Source organism: Pipra filicauda, unplaced genomic scaffold, assembly GCF_003945595.2.
Source record: "Pipra filicauda isolate LSUMZ 115617 unplaced genomic scaffold, ASM394559v2 scaffold221_size1283894_pilon, whole genome shotgun sequence".
NCBI classification, from domain to species: Eukaryota; Metazoa; Chordata; class Aves; order Passeriformes; family Pipridae; genus Pipra; species Pipra filicauda.
Window position 1 is genome coordinate 327,992 of NW_024104334.1, and position 13,852 is coordinate 341,843.

At 38.8% G+C, this 13,852-nt stretch overlaps 1 protein-coding gene across 1 annotated transcript in view; it reads right to left on the bottom strand.

Annotated features, from left to right (window-relative positions):
* Nucleotides 1-13,843, bottom strand: part of RPS6KC1 (ribosomal protein S6 kinase C1) — an 88,077-nt gene extending 74,234 nt beyond the window's left edge. The window contains exons 1-3 of the mRNA XM_027723745.2: nucleotides 13,719-13,843; nucleotides 9,039-9,074; nucleotides 4,544-4,664 (exon numbers count right to left, since the gene is read on the bottom strand). Coding sequence (XP_027579546.1) covers nucleotides 4,544-4,664; nucleotides 9,039-9,074; nucleotides 13,719-13,823 — 262 coding nt within the window. The 5' untranslated portion in view covers nucleotides 13,824-13,843. The remainder of the gene's footprint in view (nucleotides 1-4,543; nucleotides 4,665-9,038; nucleotides 9,075-13,718) is intronic.
* Between the last annotated feature and the right edge of the window lie 9 nt (nucleotides 13,844-13,852).

Below are 13,852 nucleotides of genomic sequence, written 5' to 3' on the forward strand. Positions count from 1 at the left end.
AAGTTTCAAGTGAAGTACAGAAAAAGTCAGGTGATTTCTTTGTCACATCCATAACAAGTTTCCTGCTTTGACGCAAGCAGCTCTATTGCAACAGCATAAAAAATACACACACCTGCATTCGTATTAATAGCTGAGGTGTAAAGCATGCAACAGAGCTCAGTTCTGCAGATGTGGCAAGACTTTAGTTGCAGGAAATATGGAAGCACAGCACAACACATTTGTTTTTAAATACATCTCAGTTCTCCACACCGTCTCCTGAAACTCCGAACGCTGGAGATGCTGCTCAGGTTTAACAGTTCTACTACAGGTAAGTAGTACAACTGTCAGAACCACCAATGCTCATTTTGTAAAGTGCACTCTCTGCAAAAAAATATGTAGGTGCATTACTTAAAGCACAGGTATCCAAAAAAAATAAAAAACCAACCGGTTGCCAGCAACTACTGGCACTTCTAATTAGTAACTAGTTTAAAAGCTGCAACAAATGTAACATCACCACAGGGAAGAAACACTGCAGAAATGCTCCCTCAATGCAGCTTGGAAACAAAAGATCTTAAGACAGATGGACCTTGCCGCTTACCACTAACTGAACAAGACTGAAAACAAGTTTGTCAAAACCTCAAAATCTACTAAGATTCTATTTTTCCTCTAGTAGAAAAAATACTAGGACTTTTCGGAGCACAAATGCTTTAAATTAAAATAAATCATGTGGCGGTTACTATGTGTAGAAGTGAGATGGAAGGAAAAATGTTATGCTGTAAAGGTAAAATTTTACGCTGTAAATTGAAAAATAATTCTTAAACTGAAGAGTCAGACAGTTCTGTTCCTTCCAGCTATCATTTAAAATTCATTTTTACATTATCTCCACTTTCCTGTATTCTTCTGTGGCTCAGTTTCATTCAAATGTAGTGAGGTCTGTTTTGTTTAATTTCAAAGAGCTTTTTTATAAATAACTGCATTGAATATTTCTGTGGATTTCCTTCTCTCACCATGCACACTGCAGTCACTTTTGTTCACTAAATACAATAGAAGAAGGATGTTTTTTAGAAAGGATTTCACTCAATTCTGTCCTTGCTTACAGAGCTACTATAAAAACAGCTAATTTGCATTTATGGCAATTTAAAATTATTCAAGATATTAGAAGCCAATACCTTCTTCCACCTTGATTTTCTTTTTACCCCTCTCTCTCAAAAATTACATGTCTGTGGCAGTATTTGGTCCTGAAGTATCAAAAGCAAAATTTGTGCTTTGCAGACTGAGGTTTGGCCTCCAGGGGAGTTTGATACAGTTTCTCCATCACTCAAGGCAAAGAGCCAGCAAACACCGCTACAGGATGAGTAGATAGTGGCAGTATTACAGTGCTGTCACATACAGTGGTGGAAAAAAGGCTGACTAAACAACCTCAGTTTGGCACTGTCCAAACAGGCAGGCTTGATTATTCCAAAGTAATAGTAAATAGCAAAAAAATCCTAACCAAACAACAGCAACAAAAAAACCCACACCAAGAAGCATAACACACACAAAGAGGAGAAAATTAAAAAAAATAAAAAATCATCACTCAACAAAAAAATAAAAAATAAAAGTACAGAAAACCCAAAAAAAAATGCTAGGGAGCCCAAAAGCTTATGCTGAAAGCATGCAAAAAACTGCCAAAAGCATACCAGACACTAAAACACTCTAAAATCATTACAAAAGGAAAAACATGAAAAAACATGATGCAATAGATGCATGCCAAAAAACGTGAAACACATGCTGGATAATAAAATATACCAATGTGAGACACAGAGAAAACGTGGGAAAATATGCTCTAGATGCATGCTTAACACTGCTAAAATATGTTACACACAAAAAACCTGCAAAAATCAGCACTAGATACGTGTCAAAACACACCAAACACTGCCTGGTTGCTAAAATGTGCGACACGCATCAAAACATACAAAAGCATGTATGACAATAACAATAAAAACAGGCCCAACACATTGAAAATGTGCAAATACATACAAAAGGATGCACTAGATGTGTGCCAAAAAATGCCAAACGTGCTGAACACTAAAAATGCTAAAAAAATATGGGAAGAAATCACAAAAAAGCATGTGGCAGCAGGAGGCAAAAAAAAAAAAAAGCCAACCCCATGCTGAAGTGTGCTGTACATTTCAAACACATAAGAAACAAAATGACAATGGAAAACAACACTGCAGCAATGCCTGAGAAACCAAAAACATTGAAAAAAAAAGGTGCAAAAACCTAAATGGGGGGACAGAAAAGGAGCACATGGGAAATTAAAATTCATGCCAAAAGATGCCAAACATGCTGGACCCTCAGAACACCATCACAGTCAAGCCAAATATGCAGTGACAATGCTGTAAGAACCAAAACCCACACCAAAAAAATCATGCAACACCCAGACCAGAAACTTTGCTGAAAATACAGTACATGGTAGATGCATTCAAAAAAATGTCAAACAGGCTGGACACTAAACAGCACACAAGGTGCACAGAAAAGCCATAAACACAGGTTGAATGCTAATTAAAATAAAAAAATAAAAAATAAAAACAAACAACAACCAAAAAAAAAAAACACACCACCACACTAAACCAACTTGTAAACAATATGAAGAGGCCTTAACCCAAAAGCCTACCCTAAAACATCTTAGAAACTGAAAACCTTGCCAAAAACCACATTTAAAAAAAAAAAAAAAGGGAGCATGTGGTAGACTCATGCAAAAAAAAAAAATGCCAAACAGATGTCCAAAGATTAAAAACCCATTAAAATGCTCATGACAAAAGGCACATGGCAAATGCATGTTAAAAAAAACACTAAATATACTGGACACACAAAAAAGTCCCACCGTATAACTTAAAAATGCACTGAAAAATCATACAGTACACGTATGCTAAAAAAACCACCAAAGAAATCCAGGACAGAAATAACATCATAGCCATGCCCTAGGAACCAAGCCACACCTAAAAACACCCCCCCAAAAAACCCAAAACCCAACAAACTATAAAGGATCACCAAACCCATTCTACAGAATTCGAAATGCCTCAAAAACGCTTGCAAAGCACACAGTAGATGTAAGTCAAAAAAAAAGTCAAACATGCTGGACTTGTTAAAAAAATGATGAAAAATGCTTAAAAACCTGCAGTATATGCATGAAAAAAAAATACACCTAAGAAATGTTGGACAAAAAAAAAAAAAAAATCAAAAAAGCCCACACAAAAATGCTGCAGCGATGCATTAGGAACCAAAAACCATGCCAAAAAAAAAGCACAAAATTTACACCAAAAATCTCGACAAAGAGAGTACATGGTAGATATTTGCCAAAAAACCACCAAATATGCTAGATGCTTAAAAATATGCAAAAAGAAAAAAAAAAAAAAACAACAACAACAACAACAACAAACATCACAGCCACCACAGGTTGGGTGCTTAAAAAAAAACCAAAACAGACTAAAACAATTTATAAGTACCATGGAAATGCTATAGCAACCCCAAAAGCACTTTAGAAACCAAAAAGCTTACACAAAACCAAACCAAATGTGACATGATAGATGCATGTAAAGAAATGTCAAACACTTACCGGACACCATAAATTAAGAAGAAAAAACAACTTTTAAATGCTTGGGGGAAAAGGCTGGAAAGCAGGCAGTAGATGCACACCAACAAGCACAAAACCCATTCCAGACAGTAGCAACACCACAGAAACGCTTCAGAAACACTCACAAAGCATTCAGTAGGTGCATCAAAAGAGATGCCAAATATGCTTAATACATCAAAAAAAACGCTGAAAAATGCTTAAAAACCCAATGGATGTGTGACATATATGTACACAAAAAAAAAAAAAAAAAAAAACAGCACCAGTTTGTGCTGAACACAAAGCACACACACTAAAAAAGTTTATTTTATAAACACAGCACTGCTGAAAAATGTGTGGTAAGGTGGAATTCTATATGGAGTCACACCATTTCACTGGAAATCCACCCGTAGCTCATTCATGAGAACATATACATCAGGATTAAGTTAAGATCTGTAAGATCTAATTCCTTTTTGTCACTTGTTTCTCCTGTAGAGTCACAATCCACAGGTTTTGGTGAAATATTTAACTGGCATATGTAAAAGTGATCTCAAAAGCCTATCTAGATAAAACTGACAATTGCACTCCAATTCCTAAAATAAAAATCTTTTTCTGTAACAAGCACTTGATACTTTACTGTAACTCATCACTAAAAATGAGACAGCTCATATATGAAAAACTGTTCGTTGTTCAAGTGCTGTTCACAAAGTTAAGACAGACTTTATTCTCCTGAAAACGGGGAATGTACCTTGTAAAGATATCTCAGCTACTATGTCTAACATGGAGGCAAGAACACAAATATCCCTGTTACAAAAATAAATAAAAGTATCAAGTGGTGATACCAACACACCTACAAGTAAGTTGGGTAGCAAAAGCACATGGAAAATTTCCCATCCAGCTGCAAAACAAGATGTATTTATAGATACTGAGTTATCAAAGAACTTCAGCAGGTCAGGGAGATATTATGCTTACCAAATACTATTGCTTTGGCAAAAGGTGGAAAGAGCTCTGTATGTCTGCATAGGTTTTTATGGATTTGCCAGAGATCTTTGTGCAGTTTCTTAAAGTCACTGTATCTCTTCCAAACGACTATCTGAAGCAGAGAAAGGGGAGAGAAGTATTAGTGAGGTTCATTGTTCCCATTGCATCACACCACAAATACACCTATTTAATCATATCACAGCACCAACTTGAGCAAATTTGTTTAACAAACACATACAATCTCAATTGTCAGCTGTAACAGGCATAAAAAAAATGGTCATTATCTGTCCCCAACCCGTATTTTAGCAACAACACTACAGTGCATAGAAAAAACATTAAGGCAAAGCTGAAAAAAAAGAAACAAGAGAGGCCAAAGGCAGCACTGCTTCGGTCACACTGAGATCCAGACCTACATAGGGAACCAGTAAGAGAGGAAAAAACGCTGAATAGGAGTGTTGCACTATCCGACATTCAACAGCATGCTGTGCTTGGCGCAGCTGCAGGTGGGGGGAAGAGACACAACAACAAAAGAGGAAAGGAGTGAAGAGAAATCAATACCAGTAAGGGATTCTTAAGGACAGCACATTAAGCACCCAGGACTACAAAACAGCTCTTAAATTGCGTATGTAAAATGTAGATGTAAATGCAAGCCCCCATTTTAAACGGTTTATTAGTAGTAACGTTGATCAAAAAAGAATATATTCCTTTTGTAATCTGGACAAAATCTCCAACTTTAGGAATGTTAAGACAGCATTGGTTCATTATACCAGGTTTTTCTATCTATCCTTACCTAGTAGTCATCTCTCAGTCAAGTATCTACCTTATCATTCTTCCATTCCATTCTTTCTATTCTTTCCATTCAAGGAAGGAGAACCCAATAGGAAAATCAAGCCAAGGAAAGAACTAAACAACAAAATTTATGCTTGACTGCTAACCGTTTTGCTATCAGGATGAAAAAAAAATTAACAAAGATATTTTATATCTTGATCTTGTTTTTGGTCAGACTCACTAAGCCATCATAATAAACCTCAACAGTAATGTAAAGTAGAACAGAATGAAAAAAAAAAAGAGAAACTGCAATGCATTCAGCAGTTGATTCCCCTGTTGCATCACTCAAATATCCCAATTAGCTTAATACAACTAACCACAATTTAAAATATTCCAAATATTTCTGAATGATTTAACAGGTTGACCCCTCATGAGCAATCAAAATTGAAAAGGTACTTCTTTCAAGCAAACCAGAGTTAAAGCTAAGTAAAACATTTAGATTTAGCACATTTTTGTTGTTGTTTTGTTGGTGTTTTGGACGGGTTTTGTTTGGGGATTATTTTTAAACACTAAGATCAGAGGCCTTCCAAGTTTCAGCAGATGCAAGCCCTACCTACAGAACAATGCAGATATGGGGCAAGATGACTACTAACAGTGGATATGCAAAGTGTTAGTATGGTGACACTCTATCCACCTTATCAACTCAGCTATACTGAAACTAGCAGTTCTGATTCAGACTCACTTATTGGCACGCATGTTCAGGACTTAACTATAACTGGTACTTGGTGAAGTTCAACAAACGGGGGAATCTCAAGAAGGCCTGCTAGTCATTTTGCTATCAGAAACAATAATTTTTCAATTATGTACTTCTATCTAATCCAATATCTAGAAAGTGGATGATTAGCACTTCTTGAGCAGTGTACGTATAGCAAGTAAAATTGCTTAAGATGGTGAATTCTTTAAACATTAAGTAACTGTATTGTCAATATTTGGGGACAACATGAAAAGCTGCCGGAAAACAAAAGCATGAGATTCTGCTCTACTAAAAAAGCATCATTTTTCATGCTGCAAACGATCACCCAAGAGTCAAGAGGAAAAAAATAAATATCCATAAGTAACTTGCATAGCAAAAAGCAGTCAAGGTCATCCTAAAACCTTTCACAAGCTCACGGAAAACATGCCTCTGCACACATGTGGTTCAGCAAAGTTAGCAGTTCCCACTCTAACACGCTCATTAGAAAACAGATTTTGAGGAAGGACACACTGTACTTCGAGGCCCAACGAAGCACAGCAAGTATATCATAAAACATATGTTACACTTGTAACGCAATAAGGTGCTTGTCATGGCTAGAGCCAGTGGATCTTATTAACTCATGCAACTCGTCTGTTCCACAATGAACAAGCCTTTCTCCTCCCTGATTAAAAAGGGGAAAAAACCCACAAGATTACCCTAGCTGCAATGGCCTTACATGCCATGTTGCCACCATCAGTCCCCAGAAACAAGGCAATTAAACTTCAGTATGCCAGCCTTTTTGTATCTAATAACTCCTCACACAAAACTCCACGTTAATTTCTTTCATCCTTTTGAGAAGGAAGCCCTTACAAGGTTATCGTCCTTCCTGCCCCAACAACAACAGCAGGGATTCTATTGAATTGTAATTGGCTGCAGTGGGAGAGATGCTGTAGTAAAGGTTTGTGTCCCAAAGGGCAGCTAAAAGATGTGATGGAAAACTGGCAGGTAGAGCTGAGGTCACAGCACACAGACTCATGTGCAGTTGTACATATGTAATGTATGTATTAACATCACAGCAGTGACAGAGACTTCTGAATGAGGAGGCAGGCACAGCTATGTGGTCCTATCTGGGTGTGAGAAGGGGGTTGCATGAGACAGATCCTAAAGCAATGGAGTGGTTGTGTGCACAAAATTATCTATTCAATTTCTAATCCTGGAAAACTGAGGTAAATTTATTTCCAGTGGGAGCAGGTTAGGGGCATATTCCTTTTCTTTGGAAGGCTGCCCACAATTCTATTTTTATCATAAGAGGTTCCTATAACAGAAAAGCTCCCAATTTATGGAGTTTTCTGACTACAATTCACCCTTATGGCAACTACCATCTAGGATATTCCTTTTAATAACTCATTATTTTCAGATGCTTGCTTATAACAGAATCACCCCACATGCTGCCACAAGCAGAATCATTAATTTGGTACAATGAAGGGTGGAAAAGGACAACCATCAACAGGTTCATAGCATATTTATGTCCTCTTATTGTCTAACGTGGAACTCTGCGTGGCTCACCTACAGCCACAGATCAAAGCAATAACTAAAAGATACGGTTTTGCTACTGTGTCAAAACTCCTTAACATACATTCATGCAATACTCTAACTGAAAGACACTTACAATATATTTTTCTGATGAATGGGCTCATCAACAGCTGCTATAAAGTGTTTTTCCTCACAAATGAAGATTTAGGTAATGGCAGAATGTGCTCATGGGTAGGTTCAATTCAGGAGTCTTCCTGGAAAAGGTGAACATCAAGCTACAAACTACAGTAATGAAGCTCTAAAACTAGATCCATGATCATCTCTGATTCTGATAGGTTATTTTAATCTTCTAGACATTAAAAAAATTGCAAAAAGCAGGAATGCTCATGCTTGTCTGATTCTCGAGATTTCAAAAAAAGATGCAATAAAGGCATGTTAGGTCTATTAGCCAATTCTCACCTCTGCCAAGCCACTAATCAATAACTCATGTTTGACCACACAGAGAGACGCAATGAATTCATTTATGAGCTCTTCTTTCATCATCTATGCAGGTTCTCCTCAACTGTAGTAAGAGACTGCACCGCAAATCAAACATATGCATAAGTTACACAGTGTCTGAAAAGCCATAAAGTTGTGCTTTTGAAGGAAGATTTTGCATGTACATAGTGTAATAGTATCCACGTCAAGTCATTACTCCAGAAAAAAAATCAAGAGGGGGGGGAAAAAAAGTTTCTTAATCTAAAAAAAAAAAAAAATTTCACAACCCACACATAGGATGTACTTTTTTGTATCAATAAATGGCTTCTGTGACAGACTTTTGAGGCATTTAAGAGGCACAAGAATACCACAGATCCTTATTCATAGACTTTTCAGAAGAGGCAAAGTGTAAGCAATTTTAAAGTTTTATCAAAGCATATCAGTGGAAAAATACTAAAGGAGACTCAGAGATATAGGCATAATGTATGACTTGCAGTCTAATTTCTCTCAACTACTCCTATGCTCCTCCGTTTTCACTCTTCACTAATAGACAGTAATGGTGTAGGCTTTTCAGTGAAGTGGTTAAAGAGGAAAAAAGTACCTACAGCTGAGACCTAAGACTTGAATTGTGGACTGATCTCTAATTTTACCAGTAGGAGTTAAGTAACCATCAATTTGCCAATTCCAGCCCCGAGAAAAGAGCTTGCAAAGTTATCAAAGCAGTTTTGTCATCAAAAGACACTTTACTCCCTAAGACTTTGTTTCAAGTCACGATTCATCACTGAGGGATAAAATGCAACATGTTACAGCAGCTACTGTTTTCAACTATGAGAGCTGAAGACAAACGGAAAACATACGAAAACTGCTCGCTCAATTACAATGACAAAACACACAGAAACTGCTAAATTACATCAAAGATGTTTCAAAAGGCATAGTGTGATACATAAAGACATTTGCACAAGTTTAAACTGTTACCTCCTGGACATCCTCTGGATTTTTTCTTGAAACAATCTGAAAAGCAAAACAAACAAAAAAAAATAAGCACTTGGATTTTCGGTTTGAAAGTTAAAGAGTAACATATAATGATTTGTTGCTGAAGAGAAAAATCTGGAAAAAGGCAGACAGCTGCATGTTCCTGCACATTCAGAAAAGTTTTCAGGTAGTTTTAGAGAAGCCTAATACCCAAATACAACATGGTGAGATATTTTAGCAGCAGAGTCAGTCATGATCACAAAGCAAGATGTACATTCTAGGCAGAATGGCACAAAAGGCATCTCTCAAAACAAAGCCAGGTAGAGCACATCCTCACTCGTCTCTCCAGCCTCTTCCTATTAATTCTTAGTAGGGCCACATTACTCCCAATAAGCAGAGCTCGTTCAGGCTATAAAGCTTTTATAAAGCTACATAAGCTGCACACCACCTCACTCTAAATGTGAGGTTTTTCATTTACTAAGACAGTATTTCCACTTTACTTACAACCATCAGTGCGCAGACAAAGCCATCTGACTCTACCCTTGCGTATTTGTTTCTCCTTAAATACTCTTTGCCTAATTAATTATAAACGACTTTGTCCAGGGGAAGATTGCAGTAAAAGCGAGGCTTGGCTGCACACCATAAAGATGCCTCTATTTTGTCAGGGTTTTTTTTTTTCTTTAAATAAATATTGATTGCAAAAGCCTTTGTAATCCAAGTTTTGAACTGGTCTTATAAACAGCAGTAAGAGCATATCCACACAAACATACAAACCAAACAGAGACATCTTTAATTCATAACTGCAATTATCTTGTGCATGTCAGTATGTCCTTCATTATAAGAGCCAAAGCTGTTTAACAAAATAATTAGTCCATTGTTAGCTAAAGCAAAATAGGGCATTCTCAATCCAGCTGGGACTATCCTCACAGTGGCACACCCCAGAATAATTGATGCTGTGAACAGGTGATGCGTGTAGGCAAGCACAAGGAGTCCACACTACTTGTACCCCAGAGACTCACACTCCATCCCACTGTACCACAAGCACCAGGCAGCTGTTGCTCTGAGATGGAAGTCACTGAATCTACACTTTCCTCTTGATACATGACAGTAACATACCCTTACATTCCCCACAAATTAGCTCTCTTCCTCCCTTCCATTTTTCAAGAATCCTTGCCAAAGCCTCCCAGATTTCATACCATCAGTTTACTACACAACCCAGTCACTGTCATCTTTCACACATTGTGGAGGACACAAAACAGAAAAGTGTTACCTTTTCTAGCTATCCTCCGAAAGACCTGAAACATTTTCCTTCACAAGTCTAAGTTCTTTCTCTCACCTCAGCACATCAAAGTCCTCTTCTTCCAGCGTAGTCTATCTTTTGATAAAACCTTTCTCAACTTTTCCTCACTCTTGAGTAATCTAACATTTGGCAACTTTACCAAATTTTAACCTTGGTGGCTGTTGCTCTTTCATTGACCACCAGGCAGTTTATAAGTATAATTGGTGAAATATTTCTAATCTTCTTTTCTAATAGCTGGTGTACTTGATATAAGGAGCCCGTAGAGCTGGGGGATGAAAATATCACAGGCATGGCTACACATCACAGAAGAACACCAAAGGGCAGACACCAACTGCTTTGCTTTGCAGTTCACCTTTAGTTAAAGCCTTGCAACAGTTTTGGCAGCAAGGTAAGTTACCAGATGGGCAGAAGGAAACCCAGAGAGATGAGTAATTACCCAGCCAGTTAGTAAGAATCTGGAATAAAACCCAGAGGCCCTGTTTCACACTTGCTCTAATGTTACATTGCCTTCTATATCTACCAGCCATGCCAACTTTAAGTCAGTATGCAATAATTTATGTGTTGTCCTACTTTGTTCTTCACATCCTTTCCTGAAGGTCAATCATCTCAGAAGAGGTCTGCCCCTTCCATCCAACCTATAATCAACCTAGAGACTTGGCAAAGACAACCCAATCCCCCAAATTTTCCGTGTACTTTTTTAATCCTTCCACGCAGATCAATGCAGTCAGCTCCTTCCACAAATCCTTAATGCAAGAAACTTTAACCTATTTTTAAAAATAACACTAGGATACCCACCAATGAGCTAAGCAATGCACAATTACTGCATTAGGCTCTGAAAAACAGAGATCCTACAAGAATACTAACCATTGAGCAAAGTATTTCAGATTATACCGTTCCTTGTCTGACCTGCAGATATCCAACATAACTCATTAGAATTTTAATTATCATTAATAATTGTAATCTTCCAAATCAGCTGAACTTTTATTAGTGGCCTATATTTTCAGATATCATCAAAGAATACTCCTCATATCACAACCTGCTAATATCTCTTTCTCTTCCTTAGCCTTTGAAAATGGATATTAAAAAGCCAATATTCATTTAATCTTGTCTGCATTTCCAATTATTACACAGTTTACAAGTAAATAAAATATATATTCTCTGCTAAACAAACAAAACCTTCAAGAACAAGCTGCAATAAGGATAGACCTCCTTAGCACTCAGAAGAGACTGCATGGGTAGTTATGCTGTGGGTCAGGTGTTTAGGGACATGCTAAACAAGTGCTTTCTCATCCATGATTATTTATCTATCATTGCATTGAAACACAAAATTCATATAACTGCATTTCACAAAAGATTCACTCATATACCACACTAAGTAACTACAAATCTCCACTAACATGTACTGACTACCCTAGATCTCAGTCAGAATGATCTTCAATACAACTGGAAGATCCACCTCACTTTTTTTCTGGTGGTCCCCTAAAGTTGCTGAGCATCAGATAAGCAAATACAGCTGGAGTGCTGTGATATCAAGCATGGAGCCAGATCACTGCAGGAACAGGAGGGAGGAATAGGAGGAAAGAAAAAGAGAGGGTACCTGGTATGTACATTTAATTATTTTTAAATCATTTTATTCTGCATCTAACTCCCCAAATCCTCACTTGAAGTAATACATAACAGATTACCAGATAGTGCCCTACTGAAACAAAAGTTATTTATACTTCTACATTTGTGAATCCAAACCATCTTTTGCTGCATAAAAGCAAAATAATTTTTCACTTTGAGGATTTTAGCTATCAAAATACCGTAAAGAACTAATGATCTCTGGTCAGCTCAGTTTAATTTGGACAGCTCACAGACTGATCAGTGCCTTGCTCTGTACTAAATCACACGCAGTCAGCGCACCACCTGATTCTGCACTGCCTCACTTGGAAAAGCACCAGCGTATCCACAACTTATGGGACAAGGAGAGAGAGTGACACCCCTAACTAGTTAGCCACAACTTGTTTTTTAACAATTTCACAGAAACCAAAATATCACTGAGAATTTTAACTGGCTTTAGTCAATAAGAACAAAGTCATCAGAGTAAAATAAGCAGAAGTCTTGGTTCATTACTATTAGTCCCTAATACACATAGAGATTTAGCCCATCGTGAGCTACTATATAAAGATGTGATGGCACTGTTTTCCTCCTTGCCTCTATCTCAAGAAAGGCTTTTTAAATTAAAACATCATAGGGGAAAAAAACTCTTTTTTTTTTTCTCTTAACAAATACTAAGTTTTATTGGACCAAAAAGAATGGTTTAAACATGTCACACATTCATGTTTGGTGGATACGAATATATATATATTTGACCAGAAAAAAAAAATTTAAAATATTTTTAATTTCACAAATCATACACACTTATCACAGTCTAACAACCTGAGCACTAGAATATATATACACATATAGAATGCTGTATACTTTGAATTAAGGGAAGGATGCATATAAGCATATATTGCTCTTACAAGGAGGATGTCTATAGCTGCAGTAACTACAAGATCAGAGGCCATTTAAATAAACTCTGTGATGCTTTCTGATGCTCTCAGTATATCCCACCATACCTGTGAGCTGAACTCCCACTCCTCTTGCGCCTACTTCCATATATTTACTTAGTCTCCTTCCTCTTTTTGGCTTAAATAGGAAAGTGGAGGAGAAAAGAAAGCAAGGAATTTCCCTAGGGGAAGAGACGGAGCTTTCAGCAAAGCTACCACACCAGCTCTCCCAATAGCCAGTTATCTGCAACAGCTTTCCTTCTTCTCTACTAGGCCTCTCTGATTTACCCAGACCCCTCCTGCCCAAAGAGGGGTGGACTCTCCCAGGCGCACACCGCCTAAACATCCAGCCCAAGCAGCTCCGCGCTGCCAGCGTTGGCGTGCCGAGCCCACGGGCTCCGCTCCCGAACCGAGTGCGCCGCGGGGCCGGCAGGAAGGCTGGGCAGTTCCACCGCAACCTATCCAAGGGATCTGGGGCAGAAGAAGGGGGGCGGAAAAGAAGGAGCTGGTTGGTTTTAAGCTCCTCTCGCACGCCCTGCACCAGACAGCAAGGAAACTGAGAGTCAATTGCAAAGCGCGTCTGAGGCCATTACAGCGCTATGTTTGAAGCTACAAGTTTGCAGGAGGCGACAGAGCCTCGGCTCGGGAGGGGCCGTGTCCCACCTTCCCTCCCTCCCTCCCACCCGTGTCCCTGACAGCGGCTTCCACGTCGCGACCAGGCGCGTCAGGATTCCCCACGGGCGCTATTCCGCACACAGCGGCGGCTTTAAAAGACCGAGCACCGGGCAGGCCGGGGACCGGCGGGGGCGAGGGGCAGGGCGAGGGGCCGGGCAGCGGCCGCTGACTCACCCGCGCCGTGACCTTGTAGACGGTGTGCCCGCGGGGGTGCCGCCGCGGCTCGGTCACCGTGTAGAAGCGGGCCAGGTCCCCGCCGCGCTCCCGCGGGCTCAGCATCCTCCTCCCGCCGCTGCCCCCGCCGGGCC